Below are 18,487 nucleotides of genomic sequence, written 5' to 3'. Positions count from 1 at the left end.
AATAAGTAACCATCAGTTACTGACAAATTCTGTTACTATGTCCTTATAATCATGAAATATGTGTTTTATCATCAGGCATTATTGCTTCTTTACATACATTACAGAAATTATTACAACAATTTACCCGGAAGTAGTAGCGGTTTCTTTCGCAACCATACTGTCCAGCTTTGGCGGTACTTCTGGCGGTGCAGCATGGAGCAACAATGCCACAGCTTAGAATTACACATTATGTCACTGCCGTTTTTATTTTTGGAGTCTTTGACAAAGGTAAGAAGAAACTTTTATTCCAGAATACCTACGTCTATGTATGTGACCATAGGGTGATCTTATTTTATTTCCAAAAAAAGAGGACACTTGGCTCAGTCATGAAGAACTTGCTTAGAAACATATTTATAACATATTTAAACGATGCCTTCTCTGTGCGGTTAATGAATTATGGAATAAAATATGTCATAAAGGCTTTTACAAGTCAACAATTGCAAAAAATAACTTAAAAGCCTCTGGAATTAAATAATGGTACAGAAATAATGCCTCATCTACATAAGAAAAAATACCAGTACTGGGTCGGTACGAGGGAAATTCTTTTGCAGTTCGTCTGAAAAGATGCACTTGCGCTTTGGGATCTTTTAAACATCATTAGGCGTGGGGACGGTTGGTCACCCTAGACCACACGGACGTGTTACACTCTTTTTTTCGTATAATTTGAATTGTGGAACCGCTTTTCAGTGGGTAAGCGTTGAGTGTGATATTACACGAGTTCGTCAAATTTCAAATAAACGCCTTGTTAAGAAACGAAGTGTTTCTTTTACAGCGTTTTAAATTTGAAAGGGGCTACAGGAAAAGTTGATTTTGCATGACGTGACTTCAACGGCGCAGAGTGTAAATAACCTAATTTATTTTTCACTCATTATTGTATCAAACAAAAGAAAAGAGAAAGGTTACGTTCAGCAAGATGAAGGTTGTCTAAATGAAGTAACGCTGTTCCTGATTTTGCTCAGCCTACAGTTTGAGATTCTTCAAATACTTCTGCTGCTTGTCATTTTAAAAGCAGACGCAGCTACCAGCAGCTTTTAAGGTACAAAGCTATCACGTCACGTTACGATGTGATACCTTTGTCCATAGACGTTATTATGGACATCGCCCACAGAACTTTCTTTGTTTCTTTTTATTGCTTTATATTTCTGTTATCATCATAAAAGTTACTGCCTTTGAAAAATATTTTTATTGCTAATAAACTCACACAAATGTATTATGATATACTTGAAATAAATAATAAAAATCACAGTTTGGACCTTTGACCTCTAAGAAAGATGGACATTTCACAATAGTTAAACATTTATGCACACAATAGTGGTAGAAAAAAAACGAATGTGAATTTGAAATTTGAATTTAAAAAAAGGTATGAAAAATTCCTTTAGGACAATGACAGGCCTTAATAAGAGTAACATGATAATGACAGTTTACTTTTCTGAAAGTTCTTGACTTCTCAAACTGTATCTCCTACAGCTCTAACAGCAGTGGTCCAAACACAGCAGACTGTGCTGGCAGCAGTGGGAGAAGATGCTGAAGTCAGCTGTCAGCTCTTGGAGACTAAAGACGTCCTTCAGGTCACATGGCAGAAAATCTCACATGATGTGGAGACAAATGTTGCCACCTACAGCAAGTACTATGGTCAGAGAGTGAATGATGGCTTTACAAATAAAGTTGAGTTTAAATACACTGGACTACAGAACTGCTCCATAGTCATCAGGAATGTGACGGAGCAGGATGAAGGCTGCTATCACTGTCTGTTTAACACTTATCCTGAAGGCTCCCTGACAGGGAAACCCTGCCTCCATGTCTTTGGTAAGAACTTTATCTTCTTTAACCAACAACAAATGCTTCAGGCATTTATGTCAACATTTACTGGAAATAAATGTGTTTGCAGCTGGTGTGTTTGTAATTACATGTTGATGATATTTCCTGATCCTTCACAGAGCTGCATGAACCTGTTGTTGATGTCAGAGAGTCAAACTCTGCTGAAGAGTGGGTTGTTTCCTGTTCAGCCACTGGTCGACCTGCTCCCACTGTAACACTCAGTGTCTCACAACAAGACCTCAGCTTCTCACAGTACAACACTGTCAGTGTGTCCAACACCAACGCTACATTCACTGTCACCACCACAGCTGTGCTCTCAGGTTCACGTAAACACAGCACACAGGTGGGATGTGCAGCACGAGTGCTCTCTGCTCCTCACAGAGAGGTGATGGTGACGATTTCTGATGATGATGATGATGATGATGATGATGATGATGGTGAGAACTCTTTCAAAGTCATTTATTTATGAATGAATCATTACTCTAATCTAATGTTTGTGTTTCTTTTTCCAGGGTTAAATGAGACATCAGGATCTAATCAAAGAAATTTAGGTATGTTAATGTTTGTACTTCTTACAGATTCAGTGTATTGTTACTTTCTAGGTGTTCAGATTAATTTTTTTTTCTCCTTTCCCGTTTGTCTCAAAGTTCTCAGGATTTCAGTCATGGTTGCCTCTGTGTTGTTGGTTGCCTGTGGCTTTTTAGCTCCACTCATCTTTCTCCAGCTCAGAAAGAAAACTCAGAGCAGGTACTCGTCTTAAACATCATCTGTGTTGCACTTTCTCTCTTTCATTCATCTGATCAAAGTTTGTGCAGCTTTAACTGTTCTTGAATCTTTCAGTCTGTCACACAGGGAGACGATTAAAACACTTGAAACCACAATCAGAAGTAATTCCATCTTTATCATCCGGTCATCTCACATTTGGAAAGTTACTTCATTCTTTTTCACTCTCTGATATGCTGAGACATTTGACCTCTAAGTTACCTCTAGAGCTTCTTTTTTCTCTCATTTATTCGTAATCTGATGTTTACTGCACATCAAACAATCTCTGATACATATTCCGTTGTGCTGTCTAAGCTGTTAATCTGTCCAGAATACTTTGCTTTGCAGTATTAACAGAGTCATGATTCACTGTTTTTGTTGTATGTTAAGGCATGAAACACCTTCAGTCAACCAAAGTGAAAACAGGCTTAAAAAGCGGAGACCTGAGAGAAACCAACCAAACCACGATCCAAGCCTTTCACCTTCACTTGCACAAAGACTTACGTTTTAAGAGCATTGACTTGTTTTTTGGAGCAGGGTTTGCAGCTAGATGTCCGGCTTTTCTGGACGGCACACATGTTTAAATGGACAGCTAGCATGTTCTGAACTCTTTTTTTAACTGGTCTTAATCAGTTAAAACTGAATTTACAGTAACTAAAGTGTCTGTTTTCACTTCCATTTCCTTCAGTAATCAGTGTCCTCGCCCTCTTTGTCTTTGAAAACAAATTAGTGCCAGTATTAATTTGTACAACACTAATGATTCACTTGATCTTTGAAAACGTGCTCAAATGATTTCAAACACTAGATGTTAGCGGTGTAGCAATTCTGTAAAACCTTTAATACCTCGATTGTTTGAACACAACTTTTGCCGATACCTCAAAATTTCTTTAGGGTGAAGGTATAAAAAAACAACAAAACAGTATAACTGTTTTGTTACCAGAGGTCTGATCACTTGATCAGGACTGTATCATGTGAATAATTTCTATGTATCTTCAGTTTACTTTCTGGATGTACTTAATTTACAGAGACCAAGTTTTGTGTGCATCTGTAGTGTAGTGGGTTATGCGCTTGATTGAAGAGAAGAAGGCCTCTGATTGGCAGCTCACATGTTTTTTTTACTCAGGAAGAATTTTTGTGTTTTTCAAAAGTGAACTGAATGTGATTGAAGTGAGAGTTTAAAGTTGACTTGTTTTGAAATTTCTCTGCTTTTTCACTTTTACAGTGTGATGTTAAGATTTGAAACACAAACCCAGAATCATATTGATGTGTTGTGATTTGCTTTTTTAATGTAAATTCTTTGTACTATTTTTTTATAACTTTTTTTAAACATTAAACCTTTTTATACAATAATTTTGAATGACTGGTTAAACTGTTTTTGCAGCCGAATACTCTTCAAATACGAATAACCACAATTAAAATCCCATATTGTGTTCACTTAGACGACAACAGATTTTCATGTGAAACTACACAAAAAGACCACATGAGGTCTCTGTTTATTCATGATGAAGGTATGGAGGCTTTTCAAAATTTGAAAAAATGACACACAAATACATATGTTTATATTTACATTCATGAAGTTTTCAGTTCTCAGCCCAGTAATAATTGTCATGTAAGACCATGCTGGTGTTTCTTGTCAGGTATTGTTGGTATAGTGTTTTAGTGGTTTTATTTAGTACTTTTGTTTATCTAGAAAAGTACTTTTAGTCTGATAATACAGCAAATCAGAGACGAAGCCTCGACGAAGTGAATTATAAAGATGCCAATTAGGTTACCTGTCTGTTATTTGGTGTGTAAGTAATCCTGAGCCTGTTTAGCATCAGTAGCTCACAGCTGAAAGAATAGTTTTAGGATTTTCATCATCAACCTGCAAATTATTTGCAGTTATATTGAGGCAAAAAATGAGATATATTTAATACTAACGATTGTATTTTATTTTTCAATTTTTAATTGTCTGTTTAATGTTATGTCCACACTCAGAAACTGTTTCCTCCCTTCCTCCTCTTGGTGTCTCTGTGGGTTAAACAAAAGGAAGGAAATCTGTATGATCAGTGGCCTTTACACATTGTCCAACGTGAGCATTACAAACACTTCTGTTAGGTCCATATGGACTGTGAATTAAGTTGGCAGGTAGCTTTTTTCTTTATAAAAAGTGGACCTGCATGTTGTTACTCATATTTCAACTGAGTGTAAAAATACAGAATGTCTAATTAGTGATGTGAAGACACACAGAGCAGAAAAAATATACACTTGAAGATAACATGTAAACTTTCATGCAGTAAATTTTAGTCTCATGCAGAGTTACAGTCACCGCAACAGCACACGTTTTCACGAAGCACGGTAACGTGTGGGAAGTGATCTCAAGGACATACGCCTTACAGAGTAGCTCTGTGTAGAAGGTCATCATTAAAAAAAAAAGGGATAAAGACTCACCGTTAGAGACAGAGGAGGACAGAATTATTAGCAAATGAGAAAATTTCACTTTTTAAAAGCTATTTCCCAGGTGCTGTTTAACAGAGCAAAGAATTTGATGCCACAGTTTGATCTTTGGATGTTTGCATTATTTTATTTTTCTCACACAAAGAAAGTCATTTCATAAAAATAAAAATGATATTAATAATTTTGCTTTTCTGTGTATGACGGGTCCTGACTGATCAAGAATAAAAATTACATAAACAAGGTTAATCAATCAAAAACACAGGATAAGAAAGTCGTTTTATATTTTTAATGTGTGCACATTTTCAAACTAATCCTCATGTTCACTTCCCGTTAGTCAGAATTTCACTCAGCTTGAGCTAAGCAGATAATTTCTAATCAGAGATCTAATGTCATGGGGATGAGGAAAGTAGGACCCAAAACGCAGGACTCTGCGATGCCACAGTGCACTTTATTTACAGTGAATAGACGGGTCAGTCCAACAATTAACTCAGAGATGCAATTTGCCAATGGTGCTCATCACTTGCTCCCAGTGCGTCCCGTGCTGTAGCCCCCTTAGTGTGTGTGCTCCCCAACTCGTTTCTTCGCTCGACTTTCCTGGAGGAAGAAGGAAAAACCACAATTAGCCACACACGCTAGCCGACTACCAAGAGCGCACGTCTCGCACAGACTATACCAGTCAGGAGTAATAATCCCACGTCGACTGTCGCCGCGAGTCCAGGTTAAATACCTCTTCCTAGCCGGGAGGGATGATTACCACCAGCTGGTCAGGTAATCAGCTGCAGGTGGGCCACGGCAACAGCGAAGAGGGACTCCCGATGACGACAGTCGCCCGGACACGCCTCTCCCACGACGCGCGCTTCCGTCAACAGCCCCGAGGACGGGGGGGGGGGGGGGGGGGGGGGGGGAGAGAGAGAAGCAGACACACGCACTCTACATACAAACGTGGACAGAACAGAAGACGACACAGACCCCAAATAGTAATAATAATAATAATAATAATAATAATAATAATAATAATAATAATAGCTGCTCACGGACCCCTGAGGGTCCGTGACATCTAAGTGTTGGAGTTTTGACTGAATGCTGAATGTTTGCCTTATAAACCTGTTTCATGATTGTTTTTTACTGATTTATCTTTAATATATTAATGTCTCAATTTCCATAGATTTATTGTTGGTCAGCTGATTTGTTTAATGGATTTTGCCTGTGTTTCAGATGTTGACATGAACATAGCTCATGCCCAGTAATTTCTTTTCTTAAAGCAGGTTCAGTTTAGCCGCAGTTCGTTTTGATCCGCATCAGTGACTCTGAAGCTGAAACTAGCCAACAGTTTAGGGTCACATGAACAACTTGCACTTTAGCTGCAAATACATAATAACATCTTAGAACAAATATAAAAACTTCCAAACTCTCTTTTCTTTATGAACAGACAGTTTCTTTTAACCACTTTAAATGCACTTGCTAAAATAAATAAATATCTATATATAGATATCCTGTGACTCAATGATCTGAGGTGTTTCGCCGGAACAATAACCCAGTACTTTCTCAGCCGTGCATTTCCTTTCAGTTTAAAGTTTTAGCGTGTGGAGCCACGATGTCGCATCTTCTTGTCTTGTTGTAGTCTCGTGTTGCTTTGTTGCTGTCATGTTGACTGGCATTGATTGGTTATTCTTTGTTTTATGGTGTTTTAGTGTTAACTTTTTATTACGTTTTAATGGTGCTGGTGTACCATTTGCATGTACCTCTGCTGCACTGCACTCAGTTGGTGTTCAGCTTGGATGTGCCAGATGTTGCTTTTAATTGAAGTTGTATTTTAAAGTGCATGTGTGTACGTGTGTCTCTGTGTGTGTGTTACTGTTTCTTTCTCTATTATTTATTGAGGTGTTTCGTGTTTTGTATTGCTTGATTTATAGATTTAATTTTATTTGCTTTAGTGGAGACACAACTGCTTCCACCTGTGGTGGAATTCCCTCTCATGCATGTGAGTGTACACACTGAAAAGCAAATATAGTGCAACATTTTAAGTTGCAGTAAGAGTGGTAGTAAGGATTGCAGAGAGACTGCAGGGGTGAGTAATTAGTGGCACCCCTTGGGCATTCCTCTAGGTTGCCTCCCCTGGTGGCCAGTCTCCACCATTAACTATTTTATTGAGCTGCTATTTTAACTAGGCCAGCATCGTGGCAGCGAACCTTGGTTTGTTTTGGGTTTTGGGTTTTTTTTAAAGTAATGTTGGTTAATAAAGTGTCTTTATTAAAGGTTTAGTATTGGAAGTCCTGCTCCTTAATTTCCTGTTTTCTTTTCCTCCCCTTCTCTCATTCCAAATATAAAGTGTTGAGTTATTCAAAATGAGAAAGAAATGTAAACAGAATGAACAATGGTGACATGGACCTAAAGCTGTCAGTCGAGTGTGTGAAATCAGCCCAACTTTTACTTCCAAATGCAAAAAAGTAAATCAGCCAACATACTGGACACTGTTCTTCTGAACAACAAATAATTATACTGCCAACACTGTTTCACTGTGAGGTTAATAACAAAGTCTCCGATTTCATGATTCTGAAACTAAGTTTAGACTTCCTACAATTTTGTTTTACAAGTTACATGCATTTTATTTTCATTATATATTGTTCAGTCATAAGTGCAGTCTCTAGATCAAACAATACATTTGTTTTGCATTCAAACACAGAAGCTTGGTATGTTGTAATACTTTAAGGATGGCTTGTTTCCAGTCCAGACATTACTTCCTGAATGACTGTCATGGATTTAGGTGATCCAAATGTAAGTGCAGGAGAAAGTCTTTAACTTCTCTTCCCTTAAGTACAGTGGCAGTGGATTTGGGCTGGAGATTCAATGACCTTGAACCTGCAGGCGGCCATCTTCACTGACCACACCATCTGTCATAGAGAACTCATCTCTCCTGGTGTCCTGTAAGCAAACAATCATATTCTGTAGAACCCCATCTTATTTGTTTTCTTAATTTTTTTAAATCTGCATTTACTATAGAACAGACCACAATTTAGACAATCTCAGGCTCCCTTCCCACCAGAGAGGTAACATTCAATGTCCTACTTGTCAGTCTGGATATCCCTGACACCACCTGACACACAATAATGTCATGAAAGCATTTTTTTTAAAGGGCTGTGCAAACACAGCCAATAACTTTTCATCCTGATGATCTGCAGAATAATTTGGGCATAAAACAAATTTCACTGTTCAAAAAAAAAAAAGGAGGGGGGGGGGGGGGGATAGCTCAGTAGGTAGAGTGATGGCCCCATGATCGCAGGGCAGGGGTTTGAATCCAATAGATGGCTACCCTGAGGTACTGCTGCAACACGTTCTCACTCCCAAAGCGTAACATTTAACGCTGGGTGACAAATCATCAACATGTCACGTTTTCGGGCACGTTCCTAAATGACAACTTCGGAAAAATGAGGAACCATGAGAACCGTACCGTCCCCACTGCTCCCCGGGCACCCAATGGCTGCCCACTGCCTCACTGAGTCACTGAGTAAAACTGGTTTAAAAAGTGGAGACCTGAGAGAAGCCAACTAAACCATGATCCAACCCTTTCACCGTCACCAGCACAAACACATGCTTTTTGACAGCGTTGACTTTTTTTGGGCTGCAGGTTTTGCAGATACGCGGTTTTTTCTGGATAAACATACGTTTTGTGTGGATTTGCAGTGTAGTGGTTAGTGCACCTGACTGAACAGCAGAAGATCTCTTATTAGCAGCTCACACATTTGTTTACTCAGCAGGAATTTGTGTTTTTCAAAACCTGAACTGAATGTGATTGAAGCAAGAGTTTACACTTTACTTGTGTTGAGTTTTCTCGACTTTCCTTACAGTGTGGTGTTAAGATTTGAGACAGAAAAACCAGATTAATAATATTGTATTGTGCATTGTTTTTTTATGTAAATTCTTTGTTTTATTTTTTTATTACTTTTTTGAACATTAAAATTATTTTTTCAATAATTTTGGATGACTGGTCAAACGGAAGCGTAGAGCTGCCACCCAGGCAAAAGAAAAATACAAGTGTATCACGTTATAAGGTGAAAGGTTTATTGTTCTAACAAGATACTTTTCCTGTTTGTACAATATACTATCATGTTTGTACAATATACTTTTCACGTTTGAACAACATAATATCACGTTATTACAATATACATAATTATCACGTTCGTACAATATAATATTTATATTGTACGAACGTGATCCTATATTGTACGAACGTGATAATTATGTATATTGTAATAACGTGATATTATGTTGTTCAAACGTGAAAAGTATATTGTACAAACAGGAAAAGTATCTTGTTAGAACAATAAACCTTTCACCTTATAACGTGATACACTTGTATTTTTCTTTTGCCTGGGTGGCAGCTCTACGCTTCCGTATTATAAGCTGCTCGTTTTGATCAACCTGAAATTAGCCAACAGTTTAGTTTCACATGAACAACCTGCAATTTAGCAGCAAGTATACACAAAAACATCTTAGAACACATGAATTATAAAAGCTTTTAAACTATTTTCTTTATGGACAGACAGTTTTTTAACCACTTTAAGCGCACTTGCTAATATAAATAAATATCTCTTTGTTTCTCTCTCTCTATACAGTAGATACATATACTGTGACTCAGTGTCGGAGGTGTTTCCCCGGAACATTCACATTTCCGTTCAGTTTGAAGTTTTAGCGGTAAGTGTGGAGCCACGATGTCGCATCTTGGAGTCTCATTTTATGTGATTGCTATTTTTATTCTTGGAGTCTCTGACAAAGGTGGGAACAAAGTCTGTGTTAATACAACTCTATACAATCTCTCTCTCTCTCTCTCTCTCTCTCTCTCTCTCTCTCTCTCTCTCTCTCTATCTATATATATCTGTGTGTGTGTTCGATAGCTTACCACTCAGTTTTACTAACTTTGTAATCATTTGAAGTATTTGGACTTTCCCATGTTCAGCACGTAGGCGTCAAAGTGACAGATATTACTCAAGTTATGATAAATGAGAACTTGAGTTTGTGTAAACTGTGCAATGCAGTAACTAACAATGAGGGGTGAGGTTATCTGATTTTTACAAATTTACAAATTGGGAAAAATTGGCAAATTAGCGGATCAAAAACAATCCTGACAGGAGAACAGTAATGAGTGTGCAGTAATGGAGCCGCTTTCACGCACGTGTTTCTCTCCAGAAACAGCACGATGACTCAGCGCAACGAGAGGCAGCTGAAGGAAAATCAGTGTGTTTAATATCAGAGAGGCTCGTGTTAAAAAAAGCTGCGTGTGGATAAATGTTCCTGCGTGTCCTTGCACAGCTCAAGTTTCATCCAGAGGACTGCTTCATTGCAAACTCTTCCACCACGAACATCAAGTCTTTTTAACAGCTCACGTGTACAATGTGAAGAAGAACACAGAGCATTATTTACAGTCAAACCCTGAACCATTAGAATAAATATGAGCTTACATAATAACTGTGCACACTGTTGTCCTTTACTAAAGTCGATATTCTGTACTGAGAGTGAGCAGACAAGTTTGCAGGGTTTCAGGATTTGAGTCACATTTCTGCACGGAGGCACATAATGAAAAATGTCTCACACTAAATGACTTTTGGTAAGTACTTTTTCTGCTCACTGCCTGCAAACCACAGCAAAAGGGACAGTTACAGTATCTTCATTAACACAGGGACTGTTGGGGCTCTGATCATAAATGTTCTTCTGTCCACTGTATAACTCAGCTGTTACACAGAGATTTAGAGGTTCATAGTGGAGCAGTTTGTAATACCTCAGATTTCTCTGGATACTCCCTGAGTCTCAGGACCTCACAGTCCCCTGACTGGTTCAATCTTATATCAAAAACAGAATAATTGCCCTTCGGCCTCCTCTCATTTAGCCGAATTGCCGTGCTGTTTACAGAAAAACACTTACACTCTGTTATTTGCTTTTAAATATTCATATTTAATGTTTCGTCAGGTCTGCTCATTTCTTTACTCTTAATTTGCAATGCTCTTTTTGAAATGTCGGTCAATACTAAAATCCTCCTTGTAGTGTTAGAAAATCCCCTGCAGCAGTTACTGTATACTATTGGGGCAGTTCTATTCAGGAAGGAAACTCAAAAAAAAAAAAAAAATAAAAAGACTGTAAAACATGTTATGAACAGTGAGAAAAATAACAAAAAAGTTTTAGCAGTGAAACTGCAACTTTGTGTGTTACAGTTCACCTGAACAAAAACTGAATGTGCCTCACATCTCAAACTGTATCTCCATGCAGCTCTAACAGCAGTGATCCAAACACAGCAGACTGTGCTGGCAGCAGTGGGAGAAGATGCTGAATTCAGCTGTCAGCTCTTAGAGACTAAAGACGTCCTTCAGGTCACATGGCAGAAAATCTCACGTGATGTGGAGACAAATGTTGCCACCTACAGCAAGTACTTTGGTCAGAGAGTGAATGATGGCTTTAAAGATAAAGTTGAGTTTGTATACACTGGACTGCAGAACTGCTCCATAGTCATCAGGAATGTGACGGAGCAGGATGAAGGCTGCTATCACTGTCTGTTTAACACTTATCCTGAAGGCTCCTTCCCTGGTCAAACTTGCCTCGAGGTCTATGGTAAGAACTTTAATCTTCTTTAACAAACAACAAGTGCTTGTAACAAACATACTGGACATAAATGTGTGAGCAGCTGGTGTGTTTGTAAGAACACGTTGATGATATCTCCTGATCCTTCACAGAGCTGCATGAACCTGTTGTTGATGTCAGAGAGTCAAACTCTACTGAAGAGTGGGTTGTTTCCTGTTCAGCCACTGGTCGACCTGCTCCCACTGTAACACTCAGTGTCTCACAACAAGACCTCAGCTTCTCACAGTACAACACTGTCAGTGTGTCCAACACCAACGCTACATTCACTGTCACCACTACAGCTGTGCTCTCAGGTTCATGTAAACACAGCACACAGGTGGGATGTGCAGCACGAGTGCTCTCTGCTCCTCACAGAGAGGTGATGGTGACGATTCCTGATGATGATGATGATGATGGTGAGAAATTGTTTCAACATCACTGATTCATAAATTAATGATTACTCTGTGATTCTAATGTTTGTGTTTCTTTTTCCAGGTTTGGATAAGAAGTCAGGATCTAATCAGAGAAATTTAGGTGTGTTAACATTTGTGTTTTTAAAGCCAGTTTTTATGTTCAATGTTTTTCATCATTTGATAGTTGTTCACATTATTGTATCCTTCTATCTCCTGTTTTTCTCAAAGGAATCAGGATTTCAGTCATTCTGTCGTCTGTGGTGTTGGTGCTCTGTGTCGCTGCACTCCTCTTTGTGGCTTATATGAAAAAGAAATCTCATAGCAGGAAATCCTCTTAAACACTTTCTCCTTTTGATTCCCCTCATAAATGTTTGTGCAGCTTCATAAATCTTTCAGTCTGTCGCACACACAGTTCAAGATGAACGAAACACCTGAAACCTTAAGCCAGACACACTCAGGTTTATTGGTTATTTATCATCCTGTCATTTTGTGCGTGGAAATTTTTGTCATTCTTTTTCACTCTGTTATGTTGTCACATTTCAAATCTTCCAACTTGCTTCTAGAGCTCCCTTCCCCCCCCCCTCCAATCTGATGTGTATTACACCTCAGTAGACTCTGCTGCATTTGTCTTTGTTCTGTCTAAGCTAATCTGCTCAGAATGCTTTGATTTTGCACTATTAACAGACAACTGCTGCAGTGTTTTTTATTATTTTTTATGGGACTGAAACACCTCCACTGAAAAACGATGATAATCACCTCAGATAATGGACTCCTAGGAGACACCAACCATGATGATCCAGGACTTTCATCTTTATGAGAGCCAGCTAGACTCAATTCTGAGTCTATCTCCACCTGTCCTCATTTTTTCCAGGTCCTGGAGTCTCTGAAATATGGAGAGCATAGTTACTGAATTGCTTCCAGCAGCCCTGCCAGCCTCCCTGGCACAGCCCCTCCTTTGCAGCGGAGCCACAGACCACACTCTGCTTGCAACGGCTGCCAGACAGGACAGTCAAAATAAGAAACAAAGATAGCTAGCTAGATATATTAATTAATATAATGGTACATTGCAATTTTACTCTTAGTGATTTGTGCTATTTATTTGTTTATCTATTTATCGATTTACCTAAACACCAGAACCCAAAGTTGCATTACATAAATATTGGCTTATTCTGCTTATTCCTCCTAACTTACGTCGTAACTGGAAACTGCTTTTATCCTTACACCATAACCTTACATGCCATTCAGCTTTGTCCCCTTTACTTTATGCTTTAAATACATTACAGCAAATCAGACATGAAGCCTCAACTAAGTGAAGTAAGTAGAGGCTAATTTAATGTCTGTGTGTTATTTAGTGTGTTAGTAATTCTGGGCTCACGGTCTGTTTAGTTCAGCATCAGTATCTCACAGCTGAAACAAACGTTTTAGGATCTTCATGATCAACCTGCAAAATATTTAAAAATCTGTGAAACTATAACAGCTGAACACTGAGAAAGAAAACCTTCCACTTGAAATACAGAAATCTGGAAACGAGGCCACGGGACGTGACAGTGTGTGTGTGTGTGTGTGTGTGTGACAGCTCAGGATTCATCCAGAGGAGGGCTGCTTTGTTAGAAACTCCTGCACCATTAACATGAAGTCTTTGTAACTTTGTAACACCTGACTGTCCAATGTGCAGAAGAGCACAAAACATTATTCACAGTCAGGTCTTTTTTACTTCCTGCATGACCTGTAACATTGCAGACATTTATTAAAGTCAATATTCTGTACCAAAAGTTTCAGACATGAATCTAACTCACTTCTAATATGAGTGACACTAATTGCAGCATCGTGACAGATGTGCTGTAGGCTGTAGTGCAGGTCTGAGAGAAGGAAAAACTACATGAAATTGATTTGTAATGTTGCAGAGGTTTGTGTGTGTTTGACTCCAGTTTTTGTTCATCATGGACCGATTACAAAATGTGTATACATATCTGAAAGAAGTCACTGTGAAAACTCAGTTGATTGTCTGTGTGTGTCTTTTATTGTGGCTCTCCTCCTTGACCCCGAGGCTTCATCTTCAGTTCTGCTCTGTTTCATAAAAACTGCAGAATTACTGAGGAGCAGAAAATGCAGAGTCAAAGCTTTGAGCACAGTGTGTCACGGTCTGGCTGGCAGACCGTGGCGATGAGGAAAGTAGGACCCAAAACGCAAGACTCTGCGATGCCACAGTGCACTTTATTTACAGTGAATAGACAGGTCAGTCCAACAGTTAACTCAGATGTAATTAGCCAATGGTGCTCATCCCTTACTCCCAGTGCGTCCCGTGCTGTAGCCCCCTTAGTGTGTGTTGTGATATTTTGATACCATAGTAGCATTTACAGGATATTGTTTTATTGTGATATTATACAGAAAAGAGTTACTCAATAAGGCCCATCTACTAGTTGTTTTTCTCTTTCTCTGTGACCCAAGAATTAATGTGTAAGACTCACAAGCTGGTACCCCAAGGTCGAAAACACCACAGAGATGAGACCACTTCCTTACTCCCATCCTCCCTTTTTTCTTTATCTCCTGGAAAAGGCTCGTTAAAGGCTAGGTGGTTTGTTTCAGAATTCACTAATGAAAGAACTCTGTATTTTATGTCTAGGAGTGTATTTTGCTGGGATGATCATAAATTATAGCTGAACTGATAAACTACACAAGGGATACTTTGCTCAGAAGGCAGGAAGACGTTTCCTTATTTAGTCTGTACCGGTTTGAACTGGGAAAGCTGACACACGAACCTTTTTCCTCTATATAAACTGCTGTGTATCAAATAAACCTTTGAGTTGATTTGGGAAGGCAACCTGAAGCAGTCTGTGTTTCCTTGTTCTCCCAAGCTGCTCCCGGCGCTGTAACTAACCCAGCTGAACGGCATACCTGAGTGTTACTTTAAATAATTAGGAATCTTAGAAGGAAAGGACAGAACTCTGCTTATCGCTCACGCCACGGAGGAAACCCGGGACGGCAATTTCCTTCAGTGTGTGTGCTCCCCAACTCGCTTCTTCGCTCGACTTTCCTGGAGGAAGAAGGAAAAACCACAATTAGCCACACACGCTAGCCGACTACCAAGAGCACACGTCTCGCACAGACTATACCAGTCAGGAGTAATAATCCCACGTCGACTGTCGCCGTGGGTCCAGGTTAAATACCTCTTTCTAGCCGGGAGGGATGATTACCACCAGCTGGTCAGGTAATCAGCTGCAGGTGGGCCACGGCAACAGCGAAGAGGGACTCCCGATGACGACAGTCGCCCGGACACGCCTCTCCCACGACGCGCGCTTCCGTCAACAGCCCCGAGGACGGGGGGAGAGAGAGAGAAGCAGACACACTCACTCTACATACAAACGTGGACAGAACAGAAGACGACACAGACCCCAAATAGTAATAATAATAATAATAATAATAATAGTAATAATAATAATAATAATAATAATAATAATAATAATAATAATAATGATAAACACTGCTCACGGCCCCCTGAGTCCTCCAGAGCCGGTCCGTGACACAGTGCCAAAACTTTCTTTCCTCTAATTCTTTCTCGGTCCCAAAAAAGTTGATTCTGTTGACCTGGATGTAACGTTTTCAGTGGGAGAAATGTTTTGTTACTCAGCCAAGTGAATTCTTCAGTCTCAGCTGACTCCAGGTTTCCCCAAACTTATAAACAATACATTTCCATAATGACTGAAACCAGCACCACTCATGCTGTGAGGTCAGTTTCTTGGTTATTGATGAATGCAAATTGTCACTATCAGAGAGAAGTGACTGTTTAGAAACTCTTTTAAAGTAACTGATTCATAAATTAATGATTACTCTGTGATTCTAACGTTTGTTTTTCTTTTTCCAGGTTTGGATAAGAAATCAGGATCTAATCACAGAAATTTAGGTCTTTTAACATCTGTGTTATTAAAACCAGTTTTTATGTTCAGTGTTTTGTCATTTAATAGCTGTTCAGATTATTATATCCTTCTTTCCACTGTTTGTCTCGAAGGAATCAGGATTTCAGTCATTTATTTAGTCGGTCTTTGTTACTGCACTCTGCTTTTTTGGGGGGAAATGCACTTTTAATTTTAAAACTTTGTATATTTGTATGTTTGTATATTTCTTTATTATTAGGAAAAACTGTTGTTCATAAAAGGTAAAATTTTGTCTTGTTTGTCAAATATTTTGACATCAAGTGATTTTAAGTGAGAATTGTGAAAATGAACAAACAAGCTGCTCGTGTTGCTGAAATGAAATCTAATGCAACAGTTTATTCACTGCACTGCTGTTTGACCTCTTTGCAAAGGTAAATCAAACTCACAAAGACAACCTAGTTGTGTGAACCTTGATTTATTTAAAAAATTTCCACAGGAAATGTTTTTGAAAACACATTAATAGATCCCCACTTTTGGATGTCACCACATATAAGGTAATTTATTGGGGATCTTTTCACATTATATGTTTATTATTGGATACAAAAAAAAAAGAAGAAGTTGAGAGCATCAAGCTAAGGCTTCGTTCATTAGGAATTGCATTCATTATAGGGATGGTATTGGTTTCCTCCAGACATGATGCTTGGCATTCAGGCCAAAGAGTTCCATGTTTGTTTCATCAGACCAGAAAAGTTTGTCTCTCATGTTCTGAGAGTCCTTGCCTTTTGGTAAAGTCCAGGTGTGTTTCCATGTGCTTCTTGGGACCTTCAATACTGCACACATTTTTCTGCACACTTTCCTACAATCCCGTCTCAGAGATATACAACCAATTCCTTGGACTTCATGGCTTGGTTTGTGCTCTGTCACCTATGTGGCCTGATAGAGACCGGTGTGCGCCTTTTAAAATCCTGTGCAATTCAACTGAATTCATCACACATATAGAAACATCTGCCAGATGATCATTGGCAACAGGATACACCTGAGCTCAACTTCCAGTGTCATGGTAACATCTGTGAATAGTTGTGTGTGTTATAGTTTTGGTTTTCTTTTTAATAAATTTGCAAGAATTACAAGCAAACATTTTCACTTTGTCACTCTGGCGTATTGTGTGCAGAGTTTCAAGGTGAAAATGAACTGAATGAGACAGTAACATGACAAAATGTAAAACAAATGACTGTGGTTACGTTCAGAACAGACTGCTGCAGAGAGACGTGCCTCCTTATTTATGGTGACCAGGCTTAGGAGACAGAAGTATCTGTAGATGGTTATTCTGCTTATTAACATTTCATAAATGCTCCAGTGTGATACAATAAAGCGAGTAAACTGACCATTCTTCCATCAACCATATTTTTCTAGTCTGCCTCGACACTCTGAATATGTGTTAAAGTCAGGTACCAACGTAGCTAGAAGGAACTACAAGAAGGTAACGTCTTGCTGTAGTTCCAGGCTGCACATGTTTATATTATTATTATTATTATTGCCTTTCATGCTGTTGCAGCTATTGTATGTGATAACCCACTGACTCCTATACAGTGAGACTTTTTTGTTTCCTCTCTGCCAACTGATGTAAGAGTTTGCTGTTGAACCATAGGCTGAGCAGTCACAACTGTTCAGTTAACATTTTATTTTATACAAAGTGCCAAAACCAGCTACCTATGACAACTACTGAAAAACATAAACACGTCGCTACAACAAGCATATGGTAGATGTACTGTGATCTGTGACTGAACCTGCCCTGCATCGCGCAACCATCACTACCAGCCAACTAATGTGATGAAGACTGAGTAGCCTACGCCACCTGCTGGTATACATGTACACTGAGCATGAGAAGCTCGGGGTTAACGAGCTTTAGATTACAAATGAATCTCTGCACAGATCAGATGTAGGAGAAGAGTAGCAAAAGTCGCGTGTAAAAATCAGACAGTTGAACAGCTGAACGACTTGTAACTGCAGATATTTAGGGGGGGAAATCGTAAAAACAACAAACAATTAAAATGTTTGAATGCTGATTGGAGTTTCACGTGTGTACAAACAGTCTGTAGGATTGTGCTGCTCTTGACCTGGAAAAAGATCTGAAGAGAAATCGAAAGTTACGAACATTGAAACGTGTTCAGTGCAGCCGCTGTCTGTGCTTTTAATCCTCTCGTGTTATTATGTAAGCTTTCTGTGCTTCTGCCGCTCCTGGTAAACTCCGCTTTCACTCTATTCCCGTCCACTTGTCAATCAATCAGCACTCGACCAACGCTATCCCTGTCCAGAGACATGCAGGTAGTCTGTTGAAAGACTGAACAGGAGCATTAATGGGGTGGGTGGAAAGCCCACTCTGTCAGAACGAAACACTTTAAGCGTAATTTATTGTCCTCGAGTGCGTTCACATCTCCGTTTGGACAGCGAACTGAGAGATGATGGTGGAGCTGCTCCGACTTTTAGAGCTGGAAGTGACGTGAAACGTTGAGTAACTTGACTCCACGCGAGCTGTACGCA

At 39.1% G+C, this 18,487-nt stretch overlaps 1 protein-coding gene across 2 annotated transcripts; it reads left to right on the top strand.

Moving 5' to 3' along the window:
* Positions 1–177: 177 nt before the first annotated feature.
* LOC113016988 (OX-2 membrane glycoprotein-like) lies at positions 178–3,878 on the top strand. Of its 2 annotated transcripts, XM_026160237.1 has the most exons (7): positions 178–267; positions 1,507–1,845; positions 1,977–2,294; positions 2,370–2,408; positions 2,505–2,604; positions 2,698–2,744; positions 3,010–3,878. In XM_026160237.1, the coding sequence occupies exons 1-7, from the start codon at positions 204–206 to the stop codon at positions 3,201–3,203; spliced, it is 1,101 nt and encodes a 366-aa protein (XP_026016022.1). In that variant the 5' UTR covers positions 178–203; the 3' UTR covers positions 3,204–3,878. The 2 variants fall into 2 exon arrangements, with proteins under 2 accessions (XP_026016022.1, XP_026016023.1); XM_026160238.1 differs by lacking the exon at positions 2,698–2,744 and having other exon boundaries at positions 3,010–3,191.
* The last annotated feature ends 14,609 nt before the right edge of the window (positions 3,879–18,487 follow it).

Source organism: Astatotilapia calliptera, chromosome 23 (genome assembly GCF_900246225.1).
Source record: "Astatotilapia calliptera chromosome 23, fAstCal1.2, whole genome shotgun sequence".
Taxonomy (NCBI): Eukaryota; Metazoa; Chordata; class Actinopteri; order Cichliformes; family Cichlidae; genus Astatotilapia; species Astatotilapia calliptera.
The sequence above is the reverse complement of the archived record's forward strand: the minus strand, read 5'-3'. Positions and strand labels throughout refer to the sequence as shown.

Coding starts and splice junctions, on each gene's coding strand:
- LOC113016988 (XM_026160237.1), top strand. CDS start 204: ATGCCACAGCTTAGAATTACACATTATGTCACTGCCGTTTTTATTTTT. Junction 2,409..2,504: donor ATCTAATCAAAGAAATTTAG/GTATGTTAATGT, acceptor TTTGTCTCAAAG/TTCTCAGGATTTCAGTCATG. Junction 2,745..3,009: donor ACTTGAAACCACAATCAGAA/GTAATTCCATCT, acceptor TTGTATGTTAAG/GCATGAAACACCTTCAGTCA.